This window comes from Gymnoscopelus microlampas, assembly GCF_963454915.1.
Source record: "Gymnoscopelus microlampas genome assembly, chromosome: 11".
In the NCBI taxonomy this organism is placed as follows: Eukaryota; Metazoa; Chordata; class Actinopteri; order Myctophiformes; family Myctophidae; genus Gymnoscopelus; species Gymnoscopelus microlampas.
In genome coordinates, this window is record NC_139948.1 from 31,213,871 (window position 1) to 31,236,761 (window position 22,891).

Genomic DNA, 22,891 nt, shown 5'->3' on the forward strand with positions numbered 1-22,891 from the left:
TGGCTCAATCAGGCGCTGCCATGGTAACCCGAATTTGTGATGACCTGTAACTGTAAACATTTGCTACCTTATGGTTTCCTCACTTTTTATCCAAAGCACTTAACATAGATTGTGCATTACATTTACCCATTCACACACACATTCATACACCGATGGTGGAGGAAACCATGCTCATCGGGAGCAATTAGGGGTTCAGTGTCTTGCTCAAGGACACTTCGACACTAACTCTGGGGGAGCCCGGGATCGAACTGGAAACCTCACGGCTTCCATCCGGCCGCTCTACTGGCCACTCTACTGGCCACTCTACCCCTGGGACACATGCACGCGCGCTGCGCGCACATGCATGTGTCCCGTATCCTGCGTAGAGCCCCTGTGGAGTCTAAAGCGGCACTGGGGGTAACTTTCCACCAGAGAATTTGCTCTTTTTTATTTGCTTCCCAGAAGAACTCGCAGGGACGTACTTCTGAAATGAGGGTGTGTTATTTAAATGACGGTCAGTTGCTGCTGTCAGATTTATCAACACACCATCCATTTGCACGCTGTGATTGACAGGGTACACCTGCTTGATAAATCACACGTGAGATGATTCCTGGGCTCGAATTTAAGCTGGTTTCCACGTTCCATTGATAAATGAGGGCCATGGAGAGGATGCCGAAATCCATGGACTATCCTCCAAAACATTTCTTCCTGTGTTGTATCTCTGTCCTTTACGATTGCAATGTGTTAAAAGGACATCAAAATAAGTTCAATACAAACAAAAACCCAACAGCATTAATTGAATAGTTGGTTGTTCTGACCCAACTTGTTATGTGATTGTTAGTTATAATAATAATTACCGGTACTCAAGACCTTGAAAGTTGACAGACTTTTTACCAGGTTGCAAAACCTGGTCTACATCTACACTCGCTAGTCCTGACTTTTGCATCACTTTTTCCTCATTGGCTGGTCCCTCAGCCAATGAGGGCTCAATGTCCTCTCAGAATATGGGATCTAAAGACGACCCACAATACTGTATAATATGACTGTGTCATATCTTGTTTTCATATCCAGTTCAAGCTGCTTCTATACCAGAGGATATTTAAAGGGCAGAACAAAAGAAAAAATGAGTCTGCTGTTGGGGGAGAGGGTGTGTGTGTGTGTGTGTGTGTGTGTGTGTGTGTGTGCGTGTGCGTGTGCGTGTGCGTGTGTGGCAGTGAGGAAACCAGAGTGGGAGGCATTGTTGAACAATTGGCCATCCATAGCCATGTTAATCGATTAGGTTCTCTCAGCAGAGGTGAAGGCCGCTCTGTCTCTATGACCTCCTCAGTGTAAACTCCATTAAGCCTGAGGATTTGCACCACACTGTCCTCACCAAGGACAGTTTACAGTTTACCCAAGAGTGTCTCTCTGTATTTTTTTCACTTTCTTTTGTTTGCACCTTACCCCCCCCCCCCCCCTTTACCCCCTCTGCTTCCCCTGCTCTCTTCTAAGAGCATAAATATCAGGTTGGCAGCAGTTCTACTCTCCTTTGTGTCCCAGCACCACCCTCCCATGCTTATGTGCTGTCTCATAAAATAAGTAAAGTATTTATTATTGACTGGCAAGGTAAATTACATTTGGGTGCGACAATATACTGAATACGCTCCATAAAATTCAGAACAAGTCATGTAAAACCTTCTTTTTTTTGGGGGGGGGGGGGGGTTGTGTGTGTGGGGGGGGGGGGCGCCTATGTCATATGATGTCAAAATGCTGTGTACTAAAAAGTGTTGACGCAAACTTTTGCCCCACGGATTTTTTTCCTGTAGAATATATACACTTTTCTCACACAACATGGTGTTGTGAAATATAAATCATCCTTCATCAGCGGTTCCCAAACTTTTTAGCCATCACACCCATTCTACAACCCGACTGGGATGATACACTCCCAATCACCTGCATGCCCATTGGCAGAGACACATGAGAGAAGAAAATAATACGATTTATTATGAATTATTTAAAGTATAGCGTAAGTGCATTTAGTTGATTTATTCATGTATATTTGTAATTTTAAATAAAAAAACATATTCAGTTTACTAAGGAAATGTTTTAATTGCATGTTTTACTTCTTGAAAAATCCCACTAGTAATTTGTAATTACAACCATTACTACAACCATTAAACCACCGTTACCAAGGGGTGGGGCACCGCACTTTGGGAATCCATGCTTTATTAAACCAGGGGTGTCAAACTCTTTTAGTGTGTGAATGGGTGAATATAACGACACACTGTAAAGGGCTTTGGAAAAAGGTGCTACAGAAATTAAGACCAATTAACAGAGACAAACTTTCTCTCTCTCCAGTTTATTCACCGTGATTTCTCAGGAAATCTACACATAGCAACAACAAACTTCTTCTCCAACTGTGTCCTGTACTGGTTGTTGCTCTGTTCGCTTTGGTGAAAATCACTTGAGTAGAACATGTTTAACTTGCACGATTCATGCATATCAGTCCAGGCATCGTTTCAGGCATAGACACAAAATATCAGCCCATTATCTTTACATTGAGTTAATATTTGTGTCGCCAAGAAATAAATAAATAACCACCTTAAGCAAAGGCGGACAGCCTAGAAAGTGCTGGGAGTGCTTAGGTACGACATGCATACAGTACCTAGATTTACCAATAGGCTAAGTGGCAGTATTAAATTATAAGTAATAAGGGTTCAAGCACTATCTGTAACAACTTTGTTGTGGCCTTGCAAATTTTATTGCAATAGAAAAGGAAAAAATTACTTCACTTTGTCTATAAAAATCTGCAAGGTCCCTGTTTGCCTCTGCCTTGCAGTCTTAAGTGCAGCGCTGGCCCACAAGCTTGAGATGACGTAAGTGTGGCCCAGGCACTAGGTGCTTACGTACACACAGCGGGGTCCTCCATTGTATTCAATGTACTCTGGATTAAACCCATGATTAACCATGAGTGCCAGCCCTGTTACCATAGTAGCAAGTCTAGCAACCCTCTGCATTACCTACTCTCATAGTAGTAGGCTACAACCACTTTAACCGCTGAGAAGCCACAGAAGAAAGTGCGTGCTGCGTTAAGCATTTTGTCTTGCTTTATTTTAGATGGGTCAGTGTAGAGAGACACGAAACCAAGGACAGAGAGAGAGGAGAGACATGCAACACAAGACGGGTCAGATTCCAACTTGCACTCACGAAGAGCATACTGTCACTGCACTAACTGGCTGTGCCGCAACTCGTCCAATGTAAAAACAATTTAAAAATGCCATGTCGTCTAATGTAAAAAAAACTTTACACTATTAAAGGCTACACTATGTCTTCCGATGTAAAAAACATTCAAAAATGCCATGCTACGCTATGTTATCCAATGTAGAAAACATTCAAAAATATCATGCTCCACTATGTCGTCCAATGTAAAAAACATAAAAAATGCCATGCTACACTGTGTAGTTCAATGTATAAACGATGAAATAAATGCCATAATGCACTATGTTGTCCAATGTAAAAAGATTTTTTAAATGCCATGCTACATTTAATGTAGTTGTCCAATGTAAAAAACATTTTATACACTATGTCGTCCAATGTAAAAGCCATAAAAAAATGCCAAGCTACATACACTATGTCGTCCAATATAAAATACATTAAAAAGCTGCCATGCCACACTATGTCGTCCATATAAAAGCTATTACAAAAATGCCATGCTACACTATGTCGTCCAATGCAAATGCCATGCTACATTATGCCATGCTACATAAGGCACCCCAAATGTGCATGCTTTGCAACGCAAAGAAATTTGTTTATAAACTTTGTTCCTTGTTTCCTGTTACAGTAAGCTGTACTGTGCTTGTTCTCTCTCTTTTACTCTATCCCCACTTGTCTCCTCTTCTCCTTTGTTCTTCTTCCCCACGTGGTGTTTTTTTTACTGCCTTCGTTTACAGAGAGAAGCTTGCTGAATTCTCAGATAATGGAAATCGATTTGAGGAACAAAAACACCATATCACAATAGGCCTCTTATGCAAATCCAATGGCAACCAGAAGCTGGGAGCCCATGCAGGAGAACTGATCGAGCAACTTAGCTCAAAGTTATGCTTTGAAGTTTCAATTTGCTCCTCATGTTTTTTGCTTCAACCTGCCACCAAACTAAATGGACCGAGCAACAGAAGTGTCTTAATACTTGCTTATTTAATAACAGCGAAAACAATTGGACTGACAGTGTAGTGTAATGCAGTATGGAATATGGAAACATTTCCACAGACATTTTTTGTGGAATGTCTGTGTTGCATGAACTGACAGGTAGAGATTCTGCATATTCCAAAATGCAACAGCACAACAGCTACAGTACATGTACATCTAAAGCAGGGATTGCCTTAAGTGTACACATTCATCTGCCTAGGCTGGTTCATCATCTAGTTTTGTCTTTGCTCTAGATTTATGTTCCACTGGCCTTTTCAAAATCAAACCATTGATGGAGAAGAAGCTCAATGTTTAAACGGGTGGACATGGTTGAATGTGACTGAGGACATTGGTGGGCATGTTTCTTTTTTTCTGTGGTCAGACATGGATTTGCTATGTCAGTGGTGGGAGATGAGGGCGACTTGATGCACGTGATCTGACTTCTTGTAACCAGCTACGGTCTCCATGGCAACCCCATGGAAGTAAAAAAAATAAAGAAGAAAAAAAGCGAGGGCCTTTGTACGTTGACATGCACTTCAGGGTCTTCCTGTGGCATGGTCTGAATGGACAGACAGACACCACACAGAGAAGGAGGGCTGAAAGGAGAGGAAAACAAAGAAAAAAATAAAGCCCTGTTTTTCATTTTTTAGATAATCCGTCAGTTTGTTGGCAGGGGATCGACAACAAGCCACTCGCAAGGCAGAGATAAGAAAGTACAGTAGGATAAATTCAAAAGGATATGGCTTGGGGTAGGGGGGAGTAACAATCTTTTGCTGTCATTATGTCGTCATTGTTTTTATTTTTTTCTACACTTGACATTCATTATATTATTTATATTCTATATATTACATTATAATATTTGGCTTAAACATGAGACCAATGTATATCTTTGTATATGAATAAGTCCTTTCACCCCTGGGGAGAATTTATATATATATATACTAGAGTTTCGGGGGGCTACGCCCCCCTCAACCCCAGCCGCGCACGGGGCCCAGCCGTGTGTATATTGGGGGACCCAAATCGCCGGAGTGAAACTGTGGAAAAAAATTTTTGAAAAAGGAAAAAATGTGAAGAAATAATATTTGTTATGTTTCAGGGGGTCCACAGGGGGTCCGCGGACCCCCTGATGGTCCACTGACCCCCTGTGGAGTGTTGGGACGCGCGGGGACACCCCTGGAACATTGCGGACCATTTCGGTGTTTTTATTTTTTTCATCAAGGTGGTTGCTTGTTTCTGGCGCAGGCTGTGCAAACCTGGCAACCCAGCGCATGCTGCCGCACGTTTAAGTGGCGTAGCGTCATGAGGGTCAGTGGGGCCGTGGCTCGGTCAGTGAAGACCCTGTAGTGCGGATGATATGTGGCATAGAGGGGCAGATTGTAAATCCACAGAGGAAACATCCGTGGGCTACCATTGGTTCAGCGATGTGTGCGGTCGCCCTGCGGCCCCTCCTCCTCCACCAATGTGCAGTATTGAGAGCCCTGACGTCACAACAATTGGAGCGATGGGCACTGCACTGTGGTTGGTTAGGGTACACCTAGGGCCCAGGTAGAACCCAGTTAAAGCCTGCATGGGCAAACCCAGTTAGGACCCGCCTTGGTCCCACATAAACATGGCTAGTTGGGGCCCACCTAAGGGCCAGGTAGAAGCTACTTATAGCCTGCATGGGCATCGCAGTTGGGACTGAAGTGGATGCCGCTGACATTGCTGACATGGGGTCCATATGGTTTAGGCCACCTTGAAACCATATGGGAACTACGCTGGCATGCTGGCTGTAATGCAAACGCTGCATCATACCTGCAGTGTGTAGTTTGATGTTGTGTGTGTAGCAGATATACCTGCAGTGTGTAGATCAATGTCCATAGGAAAGTCAATGCCCAGCAGTGTTTTTTTTCCCCAGCAGAGTTTCTAGTGTCTCTGTGTCTCTCTGGAAGAGGTTGCACATGAACTCTGCAGCCGCACTGAGGCGCTCCAACACAAACACTCTGACATTAAGCTGCTTCACACAACAAACATCAGCACCACGCTGCTGTTTGTCCAAAAGACAGAGTATCTGCTCTCCCACCAACGTCATGTGTTCATTTATCGACAGCCGTACAGACTCCTTTTGACACATTTTACGTCGTTTATCCAGCTCTCACTGACTCTCCACATCGGGCTGTTATTTTGCTGCGATCAAGTCAACGATGTGAGAGATTAGCTATCACAGACGGACGGACAGGGGGTGAAACATAGTGTTGCGCCATGCCTTTCGGCCTGGCGGAGACAATAAAAAACCGAAAGTAAAGGAAATGGCCATTTCTGCAACAGAAGTAGTCAATAAACTATGCTATGAAAACATGGGCCACATTGGCAAAGAATGTAAGAAAGAGGCAATCATGTAGAAAATAGCCGATCTCCAAGCTTACAAAGCCTCTGAACGTGAGGCGTTTCGAGCTTGTAGATCGGCTATTTTCACAATATTTACTTGTGGAACGGAGTCAAACAGAATGGGGGGGTCCCAGATCAAGTACGTGTATTTGGGGGGGGGGGGGGGCGGCGTGAAAGGGTTGATAAACACTGCTGTAATCGGAGCGAAATTATCTGAAATTACTACATGACCATAATGCAGCCTAACATCTGTTGCACGGGGCGGTCCTGCCATTACGTTAGTTACTGTAGTTGCTGTGGAGCGACATAGTTCTCCAGAAGACACACACAAACATACACCATCTACAATGGACGAACTGAGCAGCAATATAGACATTCACCACACGAACGTGCATTGTTGACAAAGTGATTGCACAGCCGCTGCAGGCATGACAACCAGGTTAGCGTTAGCGACATGGCAGCTATCACAGCGCCCTGTCCGTCGTGCTGCAACTGCCTGTGATGGCTACAGCAGTAACAGCAAGCTGTCTGCGATGCCATTGTCTGGAGACTGCTCTTAGCGTGACACGACCAATGAGAGTGAGCGCTGTAGTTGTTGCTAAGATACGGTGGCGTCTCTGCCCCATAGCTTGTAGATCTCTCACACATGATTGGCGTAGGCTGCGTTGCCAGGTCTGACTTTGTGTCTAAGCAATGGTCGGCTGATTTTGGCGCGCCTTTGGGCTCGTTTGCATTGTGCGCACGGCAGCGCTTGTTTAGCGTACGTCAGCGCGACGTGGCAACGGACGTGGCAACGTCAAAGGTGATTGGCTGGTGAAAAGAAACACCCGACGTTACACCAGAAATGGTGCCTGGAGAAAATGGTGACCAAAAAAAAAGTTTGGAAAAAAAGGAAAAAACCCCCGCAGCGGCTGCGTGCAGTTGTGGTGATGAGGTCGTGCGCACGGTAAACGGTACGAAGCTGCCTCCCCTTCCGTTTTGTCCGACATTTGGTGAGTAGAATTAATTATGTTGCGCGGTGGAAAAGGTGTATTGAGCAGTGAGATGTCCCCTACGCGAGGCGTAAATTCAGCGCGGCCGGCGTGGCGAGTCAGTTGGCGACATGTGGTCTGGCGGTGCGTTGTTTAGTCGATAACAGAGCTGTGGGGTGTGGACACCGAGGGTGCGGAAGTTGGTCGCCATTTATATAGTTAGATATACTGTATATATGTATGGCTCCTGTCAAGTGTGAAAATATGGACCCAGAGGCAAATCCACAGGTGTTGATAGAGGAAGTCAGTCATCCACTAAACTAAACTATTGTGGCGATGCTGTTAAACATATTTCAGTTCAAAATAAGTTAAGCGTATAAACCACAATTACAGGGTTTCTCCATTCAAGCATGTACACATTGTGCCTCTCTCTCTCTCTCTCACTCACTCACTCACTCTCACACACACACACACACACACACACACACACACACACACACACACACACACACACACACACACACACACACACACACACACACACACACACACAATCTCATTCATGACACACCTCTGTCTTCACCTTAGCCAGGAGCACCAATGTCTCAAAATTTGATTTGGGTGTCTGGCGCTAACAGACCTCTCATCCTGACACTTGCTAACGATGATGTCACTGACCTGCTGTGTACAGGTCGTCATATTTTGCACCATTGTGCTTCCAGACGTTCACACTTGACCCCAGTGAATACCAACAAGATGCGTTTGGTGGTTGGAAAGCATTTTAATTGGCAGCTCAACTGTGATTGCTCTGACTCACTCATTTCGCTCAACAGACCTTTCGCCAGGATTGAATGACCTAATGTGATATGGACAGAATCTGACTTTGAGTTCTCTGACATTTCCCATGTTTGGACTCAATACATTTTTAGCGTTTGTTTAAGAAGTAAAGAGACAACAGACGTTAAGGTGGAGCTATAGGCTCTCAGCACAGAGGAGGCGGAGCACTCCCGAGGGGCCCTTCTGATATCCTATCATAAAGACAAATCAAGGACAACACTCGTCGCTCTGCATACAGTACATCGATTGGCGATGTACAGCAACAGGCCATCCGTGCTGCAACCCAGAGCCAATGCCTTTTATACACAGAGATAAAATACCCAAGAGAGGAGTGCAGCATACAGAGCCACCGCCTGATTATCTCAGTCTCCACAGAGGCACTGTATGTTTGCAGTTAACTCTTTAACTGCCAGAGTTTTTCAGTATCAAGCCACTGCCAGCGAATCCGAGCGTTTTTACTAACCTTTGAAAAATCCTAGAATATTATTTTTCACAGTGGAGAATCGTGGGGGGAAAAAGCGTGCCATTGATAATCCAGATAGATAATCCATTCCATAATTATGAGCAGTTGAATGTAGCTTGTTTTTGCCAAAAACAACAGAAAGCAGAGAACATTTGACTTTTATAAATCCTATAATACTGAACGAAACCAGCTTCCTTTTGTTGTGATCACGTGATTTCTGGGTGTACTCTTCTTGGGTGATCCTGTTATGCGGAAGACCGGGAAGAGTGCCCTCTATCGTAAAACCACTGTCATTCTCGTCATGGCGGTGTAAGCCATTGCAAAATATGACAAGAAATCACGTCATTGACAGTCAAAGAGTTAAGAAATTATCAACACTAAAGATTCAGCGATAGATCTGAAGAGATACTGTAGAATCTTGTAGAATTCTCTGTCTTGAAGTTATAAGTCATTGCTGTCATTTGCAATTCGAACACAAATGAGTCGTTACTTGCAGCAAGAAAGAAAACTTGTGAAAATAAATAAATAAATGTGTCTTTAAACTCTGTCTTTAAACTCTAAACATTAAAATACACAGTAGATACAGCTGTCTACAACATTACAAGGCCAATTCTAAGTAGACACAGCATTCCACAACATTAAAGGGCCTATTGCACAGTGGTACAGCGAGGGCGTAGCGACAGATGCAGCAGTGCCTAACAGCAACACACTAAAATAAGCAACTCAACATGCTCAGATCAATTCCAGCATATTATGAACTCAAATGATCCTTCCATTTTGCTTTGTTTTATAGTATTAAAGAATATGATTTATTTATTCTTTCTTTATTCTTTGTTTGTGTTAATTGACAGAGAAATTGGCACGTGTTTCTCTTTATTATATATTCGATGGACGGCAGGTTCTAAGAATACATAGAGTATAGGCAGACAGTCAGTGATATCTCGTCACCGTTTCACAGGAGCACTTTGTCTTGCTAAATGAACGTCGATGAGTATCTTCTCAACATGATTTCAAATTTTGTCAGGCAAAGGAGTGTTTCCAGTGGTATCTCCATTTTCTGGAGAGGTTTGAGAACTCATTACTTTCTCTGACAGCTTCACCTGAGGCAGCAGATAGGGAGAGTAATAAAAGAAGAGCCACAGAGAGAGAGAGAGAGAGAGAGAGAGAAAGGGGGGGGGGGGGGGGGGGGATCGGGTCAGAGACCAACGTTTGCAGAATGGCAGAGCCACATTGTCAAGATTTGTTAGCACTTTTGTCATCCAGGTGCTGACAAGGGGGCCTATCTGTCTGGCTTAAGTCTAATGGGAAGCTGACCAGATCCTAGAACTGTGTCTGTCAGCCATCATTAGCGCTGACAGAAAAATATCTGGCAGACAGTGTCCCTCAGAAAGCCATGGTTGACCTGCAAACATACAGTATCTCATGAGAGAAAGAGAGAAGTGTACTTTACACAGGCTAAGAACAGACTTGACAGCGTAGTATAGGTGGAAAGAGCATAGAGAAAATGTTGTATTTGCACACACGTATATATATATTTTACATACATATGTACCGTAAATATGCCATGTGCATACATAGATGCTGAAATGGCCGTGTCAACTAATTATTCAGGGTTAAATGCACTACTTACTGTAATTCTTGGGAGGATTTTGTACCAGATGCTTAAATGAAGCTCATGCTATGCTCCATTAGGAGACACTTGGCTGCGCTGAGACACCAGCGCTAACGAGGTATTCTGATTGAGTTCATCTCCATTGTTGACATTGAGAGATGAGTGTTGGGTTTGTGGATGGCAATCACCACCATATGGTGATTCTCTTATCTGTGTACTGGCGTGCATGGACCTTATGTCACTCCACGCCGTGTAATTCACAAATACAGCGGTCACAGTCTCGTTCCAGGTATCTGCAAACAAGGAGCGATAGGCGCATGAATATTTATTACCTCCTTTCGCTTCGCATTTTCTGACGCCTCTTAGCAAGGATTTATGTTATGTAGATCCATATCTGGCGGTAGCAGCCGTATTTTAGATGAGAATGAACCAGACACCTCTGATATTTTACTCTGTATTCATCCTGTCCACACTTAATATGGCATCGGCTTGGAAATCAATCATGTCAATGAAATACCTGTAGGACGGCCAAATCCAAAGCCAGGTAATGAGCATGCAGTGTTGCAGCCTGGCGTCCCTATTATTTTGGGCATGTCATTGTACAGTAGGTGAAAGTTTTCCCAAAGCAAAGACATAAATTGTGAAAATTGCCGATCGCAATCAGTAATATAGAGTGTTTGTTCAGTAACATGGGTCTCCTTGTCTGTAGCTCTTCTAGTAAACAGAAAATCCATTTTCAGGACAGGATACCAATTTCATTCAATCAGGAATGAACAGTCATACAGGATACAGGATAAACAAGTGAAATTGGAAGTGATAAAACAAAAAGATTAACAGACAATACTGGAATTAGAACACTATAGGGCACTATAGGGCGACAGTGGCCCAGGAGGTAGAGCGGCCGCTTGGCAATCGGAAGGTGCCTGGTTCGATCCCGGTCTCCCCTTGTGTTAGTGTTGAAGTCCTTGAGCAAGACACTGATGAACCCCTAACTGCTCCTCATGAGCAGGTTGGTGCCTTGCATTGTTTCCTCTGCCATCGGTGTGTGAATCGGTGAATGTAATTGCGACCGTAGGTCGCGCTTACTACAGAAAGCTGCTCCAGGTGTCCGTCCGTCACTCCGTCACTCCGTCACACACGTCACACTTTTGCCCTGCTCATATCTCCGCACCCATTGCCCCGATCCATGCCACATTTTGCACACACACTCCTTACCTGCCAAACTACACCCTCCAAGGTGTAGTTTGGTGGGGGTATACAGAAGAGGGCTGTAACGGCGATTGGTTCCTAGTTAAGGTGTGCAGGCAAGAGCTGTTGGTGTGTGTGTGTGTGGTGTGGGAGAGAGAGTGTGTTTATAGGGGAAAGGAGGGATTGTTTGTGGGGGGCAAGCCCCCGAGTTACGGCATTTTATGTGAGCTGCAGTGGCAGGGGGTCCTCCACTGGGGGCGCCACCACTTTTGCATCCGTTCTGGAGCACCAGGAGTGGGTGGTCCCCGGGAATGCCCCGTGAGCAGCCCCGTTGGGGTGGTCATTTGGTAATTTGTCCACATGTGCAGCTGGGGGTCCCTGGAGCTCCGGGGGTCCTTGGAGGGTGTAGTTTGGCAGGTAAGGAGTGTGTGTGCAAAATGTGGCATGGATCGGGGCAATGGGTGCGGAGATATGAGCAGGGCAAAAGTGTGACGTGTGTGACGGAGTGACGGAGTGACGGACGGACACCTGGAGCAGCTTTCTGTAGTAAGTGCGACCTACGGTCGCAACTATCAGAATATAGAGCTTTAACCTTTTGACAAAAAACTTTCAACCAAACAATACCACTTACAGTACAGCACCTTTAAGTGGTTGTCAACAGTTAATTGAGTGAACTGTTGGAGCAGATGCATGCAAAATGTGTAAATCATGACGTCGCACTTTGACACAAATAGCCGCTCTACAAGCTCACAACGCGTTGCATTGCGACACATTGTGAGCTTGTGGATTGGTTATTCTTGCCGACGAGTAAGTATAGAGCCAACTCTGTTTAACTAAGGCTAGCAGGGCTAGTACTGAACCCTAGGCACAGGTGCCACCATTGGCACAGGTAACAGTAATCACTGGCACTCTGGCATCATTGTGAGAGTGGATGTTTCTTTTAAAATAAAATATATTTTGAAAATGTAGTCAATGAATTTAAATTCCCTCGCATCTGTATGCAAATTACCTCCTGCATATAATCCTCCTTTTCACGCAGCCTATGTTGTTTTGTGTTCACCCTGGAGGATGTAGCCTACACACCAGCTGAACATCCCATGTTAACATCACTTTGAGACATGAGGGGTCTTTTGAAGATCAAGCAGACAAGGCAGAGTCAATCAAATGCCTAGGTATACGCAAACCCTGAACTCTGACTGATGAATAAGATGGGGTGGGAGTCTGGGAGATTGGTGGAGTTATTGTCTAATGATCATTACAATGTCCTGATGTGAAAGAAAACAAAAAGTCATTGTTATGTATTTTGGCAATCAAAATCTGTTGGAAATATTTTATTTTGATGTGGTGTCATAATCAAGTGTTGATATGGCACACTGAATAAAAACATAGCACTTCATGTCAAAAATGTTGCTGACCCCTGGGCTAGAGGGATTACAGGATAGGTGGTTTAGTGATTGTGGTTGTGTAGAGAAACATGCGCGTTTTAATCCTGATGATAACGTCCTATCGCAAAGTTCTCTGAGAGCCATCCATTCTTGGGCTTTTGTTTTCAATACAGTCTCGCATCAGTTGTTTCCATTGAGGCCCTGGAGTCTATGTTTGTTGTGGTGATTATGAATTCATGAGCAGGGACCCCCATGAGTGTGGTCTCATTTGCATGTTTGCATGTGCCACACACACATGCTTTTCCTGGAGGAAGTTGCACCCTACCATTGTAACTGAACAGTGCCTCAGACTTTACTTTTTGGCGGCTGTTGGTTGCAAGGTGATGGTATGCACACACAGTAAAATACAGAGTGTTACTCTGGGAGTGTAGAAATGGACCCGTACATGAAAAAAAGAAAATCAGCCTTCACACACAATTTTACATACCGTTAAAATGAACAGAAATTTGGACCTGTACACAGCATGGAGTAGAGTGGAGTGGAACATTTCCTAAATTGGCTGAGGTCCTCTGGAACTCTACTGTGGTGATGGTACAGCGCACAGAGCTTTTAAGTGATTACATGGGAAATTGCCTCGGGTTATTTTTTCCACTTGCTAGTCTGTTTTTTTTGCGCAGGGATTCAACTTTGCCTAATAAGAGCCATAAAGGCTGAGGGGCCCAGGCGGAAAGAGACAGAGAGCAGGTGAGGAAGGAGGAGAGTGCCTTTCCATAAGGCTGTGTTTTATTACCGGAGCTGTCCGTCACAAAGCCACTCTCCACAGTGACGTCCGTAGTCACCGTGTGTGTGTGTGTGTGTGTGTGTGTGTGTGTGTGTGTGTGTGTGTGTGTGTGTGTGTGTGCGTGCGCGTGTGCGAGAGACACATGGACAATTACTATGAAATAAGAGGTGTCCCTGTTTTATTGGCGGTGAATTGCTATACCATGGCCAAACAAGGGACAGCATAATAACTGAACATAAAATGTGAAACACCTGGCTGAGTACATGTTTATTTCCTCCTGGAGTTTGCAATTATCATACCAGTATTCACCTGTTTCTTGGCTGTGTGTTTTCCACTTCCTGTCGGATTTCATTGGATATCATTAGTCATCTGACCGGTTTCATTGGATTTCATTGGATCAAAAGACAGGAAGTGGAACACAGTGAAAAGCCTAGGAAACAGGTGGATAGCCTGCACATTTCTACAGTACCTGTGGTGGGCTGGCACTCCCCTGAATTAGCTCCAGTGTAAATAATGAGTGTATGTATGATCTAGCATCTTCGTGCAGCCACATGTGTGTATGAAAATATGTATGTATAACTCATAAAATTATTGTTAAGCACTTTCAACCCGGCATCCCTATTTTGGGCATGGCATTACTTAAAGACAAAAATAATTAACATAAAAATCTAAAACCTTTGAAAAAAATAGCAGATCTACAAGCTCACAAAGTGTCACAATGCAACGTGTTAGGGGGCTTTTAGATCAGCTATTGTTTGCTATTTTTTATCTTTATTATCTTTTTATTATTGTTTTGAGCCTAAGAATAGATGATTTGCCTATTTGAGGCTCCTTGGCATGGAAGGTTTGGGAACCCCTATTGGTGCACGCACACATCCATATATGCGCACACCATGGAGGTACTGTATAAGGCGCACACCAGTAATAGCTAGCCATTTCTTAACCATGTTTTCTCTCTGTGTGTCTCTCTCTCTCCTCTCAGGTGTTCACCCGATACGGGAAGTGCTACATGTTCAATGCGGCCGAGGAAGGGAAGACACTCCGCACCACCATGAAAGGAGGGACAGGAAATGGCCTGGAGATCATGTTGGACATCCAGCAGGATGAATACTTACCAGTGTGGGGCGACACAGGTAAGATCTTGACAGCTCTCCATATTCTGCTGGGTGAATCAGGGCAGCCTCTCCATTCCTTGTCTAGCCAGGACGTTCTCTGTCTGTGTCTTCCTCACTTGGCTCCTACTGTCCCCTGTGGGATGTTTTTTGACAGGGAGGTATGTCGTGTGATGTGACCATAACACTACCCAGTGGTGGAAAAAGTACTCAAATTCTTTACTTAAGTAAAAGTACCGATACTGCAATATAAAACTACTCTGTTACAAGTAAAAGTCCAGAATTAAAAATATACTTGAGTACAAGTACAAAAGTATTGGCATCAAAATGAACTTAAAGTACCAAAAGTAAAAGTACGAAATATTTGAAAATAGCCGATCTACAAGCTCACAACGTGTCGCGATGCGACGCGTTGTGAGCTTGTAGATCTGCTATTTTCAAATAGCCTAGGTGTAAAATAGGTATAAGGTATAAGTGGTTAATGTATGTTTCATTATATCATAATTTATATCTGAAAAGTAACTAGTAACTAAAGTTTTCAAGTAAATGTAGTGGAGTAAAAGTACAATATTTGTCTCTGAGATGTAGTGGAGTAGAAGTAAAAGTATTAGAAATTGGAAATACTCAAGTAAAGTACAAATACCTCAAAATTGTACTTAAGTAAATGTACTGTTACTTGTTATGTTATGTTACTTTCCACCACTGCTTAAGTGGCATTTGACTGTTGTGAGTTGTGGTTCAATCAGACAAATTCTGTTGTCTGATGTTCTCTACAGCATCCTCCTGTAATAATTGTTTTCGAATGGCTGTACTGTATCCTGCATTCAGTGATAGCTGTGAGTGTCCAAGTCACACATCCATAGGCAAGAGCATGGAGACTACCTTGTAAAGTTTGACCTTCACAGGGAAGTTGATCTTGTTGCTTTTCCAGACACTGCTGGGTCTTGTCATGGCTGAGTTATTTCATCACAACGCATTGCGCCATTGTAGATTGGCTATTTTCTCACTTTTTGCGTGACATTGTCATAAGACAAAGTACAAAATAGGCCTTCATTTATGAAAAAAAAAGGAAAAAAAGATTCAATGGTGAAATATGGAGATAAAAGGTTTCTGCCCAACAGCGACGATATGCATTAAATGCATTCGTTTTTTCTTATGTACATAATAATGAATTGCATTTTTATAGCGCTTTTCTTAGTACTCGCTTACTCAAAGCGCTTTACAATGGTTCATTCATTCATACATTGGGAGGTGAAGAGGCGAACAGTCGACGCCAGCGTCCTCTCTCCCACATTCACATAAAATCACCATTCACACACACATTCATACACCGATGGCGGAGGAAACTATGCAAGGCATCGACCTGCTCATCGGGAGCAATTAGGGGTTCAGCGTCTTGCTCAAGGACACTTCGACACTAAATATGGGGGAGCCCGGGATCGAGGTTCAGGTTCGCCATCCGGCCGCTCTACCGGCCACTCTACCCCTGAGCCACTGCCGCCCCAGTACATTTGTTGAACACACTAAAACATTAGAATTCAATACATAATTTTCACAAGGTAGTCTGCAGGTACCAAAGTACTGTAGGCTACACAAACACAGACATAAAACTAAAATGAAAAACAAAAGCAATTACAACCGCACAGCGTGATAGGTCACAGTATCTCCCCCTCCCCACAACATGACATACATTAAGGCTTTCTATTACTTTCTATTACCTATTTGCTCCTAATATCCCTTACTGGCCAACTCATTTTATGGACAATATTCCCCCAGACCTCTTGTTCAAGCCAAATGTCCCTTTGCCAAATTATCCTCATATTCTAAATTTTACCCTATGTTATGTTATGTTTATTTATTTGACATGGACATCACCATGGACGAACCAGATGCATTGATAAAAGTGTATATAGCACGAGTAATAGTTTTCAACACATGTCCACAGGAGGCTTTTCTAAAATAGGATAACAGTCGTCTAAAACCCAATCAAGTACAAAAAATAATATATATATATATATATGAGCCATTCCATACAGAGGTACTGAATACTGTACAGAGGATGATGGTACAATATTGGGTAATTCATTTTAGAAACCCTAGCCTTGCAATACACTTTCATCCTGTCCTCTATTGTAATTACAGTATAAACTGAACACAACTCCATAATTGGAGGTAAATTATTTCCAAAAGTCCCCTTTATCAGTGAGATTATATTGATGCTGTAGCCTCTGACAGCAATAGAATGATTCATCCTCAAATAAATCAACAATTGTGGCTAAAACTGTGCCATGCCCTCTAACATATTGTTTTACTTCTTATCTTAATCGGATGATTTTCCCCATATAGATAACCTTGTTTATATTGAGACAGGCCAAACATTTTATGGACTTTGTTGCAAACCTTCAGTGAATGCTGAAGTAATAGATTATAGATAGACCTTTATTGATTCTGAGAGGAAAATTCAGTAAAGGGAGAATAATATCTCCATTTGGAGGGGACTGTGATGGCTTTAGAGACAAAGTATAGTATACAAATGGGAGGCTAGTGACTTCTCTATCTCCATCCATCCTCCATTGTTTGCATAGTTTAACAATTTCAAGGGCAGTATAATTGTATAGATCTATTATTTCATCGTCTTCTCCCTCTAGTGGAAAAGAGCTTAATCAGACTGGGTTTCTTCCCGTTCCACATTGAATCCATAACTAGTGAAAAACAGCTTAAAAATAGTAATTCAGGGTTTCTTCCGATTCCACATCTAATCTCTAACTACCCTATTATACTACTTAGAATGTAAGCAATCATCATAGAGATATTTAATCTTTGAATATTATAATTAATTCATACATTATAAATGTATTTATGTTTTCCCCACAGAAATATATTTAACATTTTATAGTTGTCAAAGCTATAATAATTTGGTGCATTGGATTTATATAAATGTGTCAATCTCCTGAAAATCTGTAATACATTTTGTGCCCTGATATTTAATCTTTGGTGGTAGCAATTCAAAGTGAAATACGCTAATTGATCTGTAAATCTAAAAAACAAAACAAAACAAAAAAAACTCTCCTAATTGCCCATGACAACTGGAATAGACAAAGCTGGATTTGATAACAACAAAATGTTGTCTGCATACAAAACTGATTATGCTCCCTACCTCCCGCCCGCACTCCCTTCATTCTCATTCATTTCTGATTGAAACTGCCAGTGGTTCCACAAACAAAGTAAAGAGCAACAGGGACAGAGGATCCCCTGCCCAGTCCCATGCTTGTCCCACATTAAAGAAGGGCGGTGAAATGCCATTTATAAGAATTGCTGCCCGCCATGCTGAATATAGTACCTTAACCCATTTAATAAATCCTGCCCCAAAGCCAAAGGCCTGCATAGTATACATGAGACAATACAATCTGCACTTCACCCTATCAAACACTTTAAAAGTATATCATGGCAGAATCAGAATCAGAAAGTGAGTGAGAAAGCGGCAACATGAACATCTTCTTTATGATTAAACCACATAAGATGGAGTACTTGCCTATGCTTGTCAGGTCATCATCTACCTTTAATAAAAACTTACCTGGCCATCATTAATGACTTTTGGTACAACTTTCTCAATTCTCATTGTACCTTAGTCAGTATCTTGGAATGTCACAGACAAAGTCAGAGAGAGGAGGCTGGCATCAGGCACCTGGAATTAGTGGCAAGCAAACTGACACTATGGGAGCCAACCCATGGCAAAGCCAGGAAAGGCAAGAAGAGCACCACCATATATAGATGCACTACAGCGCGACAGCTTAGCTAACAATACTGTAGAGCTCAAGACCCTGATGCTAGATACGAGAGTGTGGAGGGCAGCGATTCAGGAGTCCAGAGTTGGTGTTGGCTAGACCGCACTCTCGCATCGCATCGTTTCCAAGTCAGTTTCATTTTAAGCGGTCATTACTGTAAAATTATGACATCCCTCTCTTTTTTTTTATAGATTCAAGCTATTTCATTATCATGGTAGTCCATTCTTTCAGAGAACTAGTGTGTGAAATTATCTTGCCCCTTGTGTACACCTTTGAAGCTTCTTACGCCGTCCCTAGTCTCTCCGTTGAGCCACTATTATGATTTAAAAAAATCTTAAGGTAGCTTTTCAGAGCAATATTAAAAGTAGGGTCCTGACGCAGCAACACATTTAATCTCCACTTATTTAGCCTAGTTCCACTCGACTTAATCACTAGGCTTAACTCTACCGAAGCATGATCCGAGAAAGCCACCCCAATCTTACAATCCGCCACTGCCTCAGTCATTTCCCTATCGACCAGGATATCATCTATCCTTCAGTATGATTAATGCAGAAGTAAATAATAGGTACGTTCATCATATTTACATATAGCCGTTAGACTACATAATATTATCTAGCATCTAGTTGCGAGTGTGCATGAGAGGAGAGGACCAACCCCTTTGATCCATCACCTGTGCTTTACCACATAAAATACTATTCCAAAACCAAACTTAAATTGTAACAGTAAAACTTTGAACTCAACTGCTTGCTTCTTATGTCATGTCAAATCCAAATGAAAATAAATGAACCATGAAATCAAGTTAAAACAACCCTTCTTTGTGTGAAAAAAGACAGCAGAAAGTAAGATGTTACAATAGACAGTTGCCTGCCTCCAGCAGAAAACAAAGGGGAGTTATTTCACACCTTGAGCTCCAGGTATTCAAGTGCAGTGTTTTCTGGGACAGCGGTCTGAACACAAGCCCCTTTGTTACATTTAATGACATTTCTAGTTCTAAAACAATACGGAGAGCAGCTGATAATGTTTTAATGTTTCAGACTGATGAAAGAACAAGATAGAATTATTGGGGATGTTTTGAACTAAACTAAAGACTTAAAATGTACCCTCACATCAGAGCACACATATTAAGTATTGTTTTATTTTCTATTCTTTGTATGATTCAAATTAAACGTAGGTGGAATAAATCCACCATTATTCATTACATGGGTAAAATATTAACTACAGTAAATATATGAAATCAAAGCATGAATTTGTTCTTCAAACATGAAAAGAAAGTGGAAGGTATTCATTATTTATCTTTTTTTGCACTTTTTCATTTCCCTCCCAATTTAGCCGTCATGCCGATTTAATAGTCATGAAGGCCATGTCTGCCCCAAGAAATGTTTCAACTTCTTCACACATTCCCTGAAGAAGACCTTGCTAGGTCGAAACGTTTGTTGTTCATTCAAATAAATCCTGCATCGTGACTACGAGTGTGCAGCCTTTTCTTTACTTTTATACTTATTTACCAAGGTCAGCAGCACCTCACCAATACTGGTGTGCGCCCTCTTCCCTTTTGTTTGATAACTTCTTCAGTTTTTGACAACTGGTCCTATTATGAATAGGTCATTTTACAGTTTTGATCTGGATACAGTTAATGTGGATATTAGGTGTGTTATTAGTGACCAACAGCAGTGGTTGGTGCATGAGGTTTGTGTGTTTGTGTATTTTGTATGTGCCTACAATGTGTGTGCTGTTTTGAGCTTTAGTCTGATTCTGTTGTACTTACTGCCTGGTAGACCAAGCATGTGAAATTCACTATGTGAGTGGAATTTACTATGCGTGTAATATGCAGCTGGAAAGCTCCAATTCTTGTCAATAATTGTACCAGCTAGGCAGCTACACAAGGCACGTAGGTCTCTCTCTCTCTCTCTCTCTCTCTCTCTCTCTCTCTCTCTCTCTCTCTCTCTCTCTCTCTTTCATTCTCAGGTGCTCTAGAGGCAATATACAGTTAAAAGCAATCCAAACTGACAATAATTGTTTTGGGATTGCTTGTGATTATGAAAAGGCATGGGTGTGTGGGTGTGTTTATAATAGATTCTGATTGCATTAAGTTTGAATTACTCTCTTTTACTTTGGATTAATTCAAATTTGATGTTGAGAAAAACTGACAGCCCTACTGCAGCATGCAGGTGCCATGAACACAGATGTTCTAAAAGTATTCCACCAAGGAGGCATTTTGTGAAATGGTTACGCTTCCTGGTCGCGGACAGGGCGGAAGCGTTTGGCTGGAGCTCCCAGAGGATTTTCAATGCAGCCGTGGAGGCGCTTCTGCATTTCCCGCCTGCATGGCTGGGAAGATTGGGGAAACTCTAGGCTGGGCTTGACTCTGTCAAGGCAACACTCTCGGGCCATGGACTTTGCCTGGCTTCTCTTGGGGACGGTGCGAGCCGGTTTGACTGCAGAGTGGAGAGTATGGAGGCTGGGTGTGCAGCTGTGGATGAGGGCTTCAGCAAGCTGGGGGCGAGGGTTGTTGACATTGAGTTGTGCGACTGCTGCCGTGGCGATTGTTTCGAAACAAATATTTTGAGTTAGGAATTCAATAGCAGAGAACTGAATTTGCTTTGATATAAAAGGGCCTTGCGATCTGGTTAGACGCAACAATGGCACATTTTGTAGCATTAGGTTCCCTGTCCAATCTTTGGACAGGGAGCCAAAGAAAATTGCGCTGTTTGAGGACAAAGGTGCACAAATCACAATGCAGTGTTCAGTGCAGTGACAAAGACTATAGACAGAAAAACCAGTTGGCATATCTTTCCCACATTGATGAAGTGGCTGTACCAAGTAATGTGGTGACAATCTACGTCTCCTTTGGCCAAATGAAAATAGAAATAAATGATTGACCTAAAAGTACAAACGGCTTCACAAGAGCAATGTTGGTGTAACTAAGATATTTACAAATAATACAAAAAATATGGATTGAGATTGGCGAATTAATGGGGATGGAAGGTGAATATACAGAAATACTGTTCCTCGTCAACAGTACAATTTTGCTTTACAGACAGAATTGTCTGTTGTGTCTGCCTTGATATGCAGTATCAATTGCACAGATCATAACTTCTATCTGTTCTTCATTTCAGCCACCAACTATGATAAAAATAATTGATGATAAATCATCATCATCATCATCATCATCCTCAGTTTCATTGTAGTAAGCCAAGCTATCCATTAAACATTTTCACCCAGCCACAAAAGAAAGAAAACTATTTCATAGTGTAGCTTGCGCTGCTCTCTAGAATGGAGTGGAACATTTGGAACCATTAAAGGCAACCACCATACAGTACCGTGTATCCCCTCCATTATGAGGCTGTCGGGTCAAACTTGAATCATCCTTTAGAATAAGCCCTTCGACCGTGTACCAACTGATAATGATGTCCCTGCAGTAACAGGTTTGTTTGAAATAGTATTTCAAGCCTTGGTGCTTCTTTTGCTTCTTATTTCTTCATTTTCTCCAAATGTAGTTGTTATGGCAATTCTCAGTTTTCCCTTCACGTGTATACTGTGTCACTGCCATCCCCTGCCTGCGGTCATGTGGGTGTAGACAACCACGCGTTTCCTTCGATGCACATGACGCCGTCAGCCGCTTCTTTTCATCATACAGTGAGGAGGAAGTAACGCATACAGAGACACATGCTATTCCACTCAGTTCCATGCCCCTTGCTCTTTAACCCCACCAACAACGGGACTCCAAGGATTGCAAAGTTGGTCCATCTGCACTGTAGACCCAAACAAGATATTTCAAAAACTACAGGCTGTAGGCATCCATGCTCTCTGGAGGATGAACCCTTACCATTTGAGTGAGCCCAGGACATTTCCTCTTGCGTTACCCTCAGGCCAAAATGTCAGTTTTGCATAATCTAAGATTGTAAGAAAAACCCTAGTGATTTCAGTGACCACATGGCCTGCGGCCCGCACCTACCCTGTTCTAACTTGTTATAAATTGCAAAATAAATTAAGTTGAATTAAACAAACCAAATGTCAAATAAAGTGCACGCTGCTCTATTTTGACCACATACCACACCATAGACCTTCATCTGACCTACAGTACGACGTAGATCACGCCATGTGGCTCTCTTCCTACATCAGGTTCTAAAAAAGAATAGGTTTGTTGTCTCCGCCAGGAGACTATGTTTTCACTTTCCGTCCCCCCCCCCCTCGGCCAAGCTAACATTGGTCAAGCCTCACGTGACACGTGACAATACGTTGAAAGA

The 22,891-nt window shown here is 42.6% G+C and overlaps 1 protein-coding gene across 4 annotated transcripts in view; it reads left to right on the forward strand.

Annotated features, from left to right (window-relative positions):
• asic2 (acid-sensing (proton-gated) ion channel 2) overlaps positions 1 to 22,891 on the forward strand; it is a 388,082-nt gene that overhangs the window by 335,700 nt on the left and 29,491 nt on the right. For all 4 annotated transcript variants that reach the window (XM_084070957.1, XM_084070958.1, XM_084070955.1 and 1 more), the window contains one exon: positions 14,730 to 14,880. In XM_084070957.1, the coding sequence (XP_083927083.1) occupies positions 14,730 to 14,880 (151 nt within the window). The remainder of the gene's footprint in view (positions 1 to 14,729; positions 14,881 to 22,891) is intronic.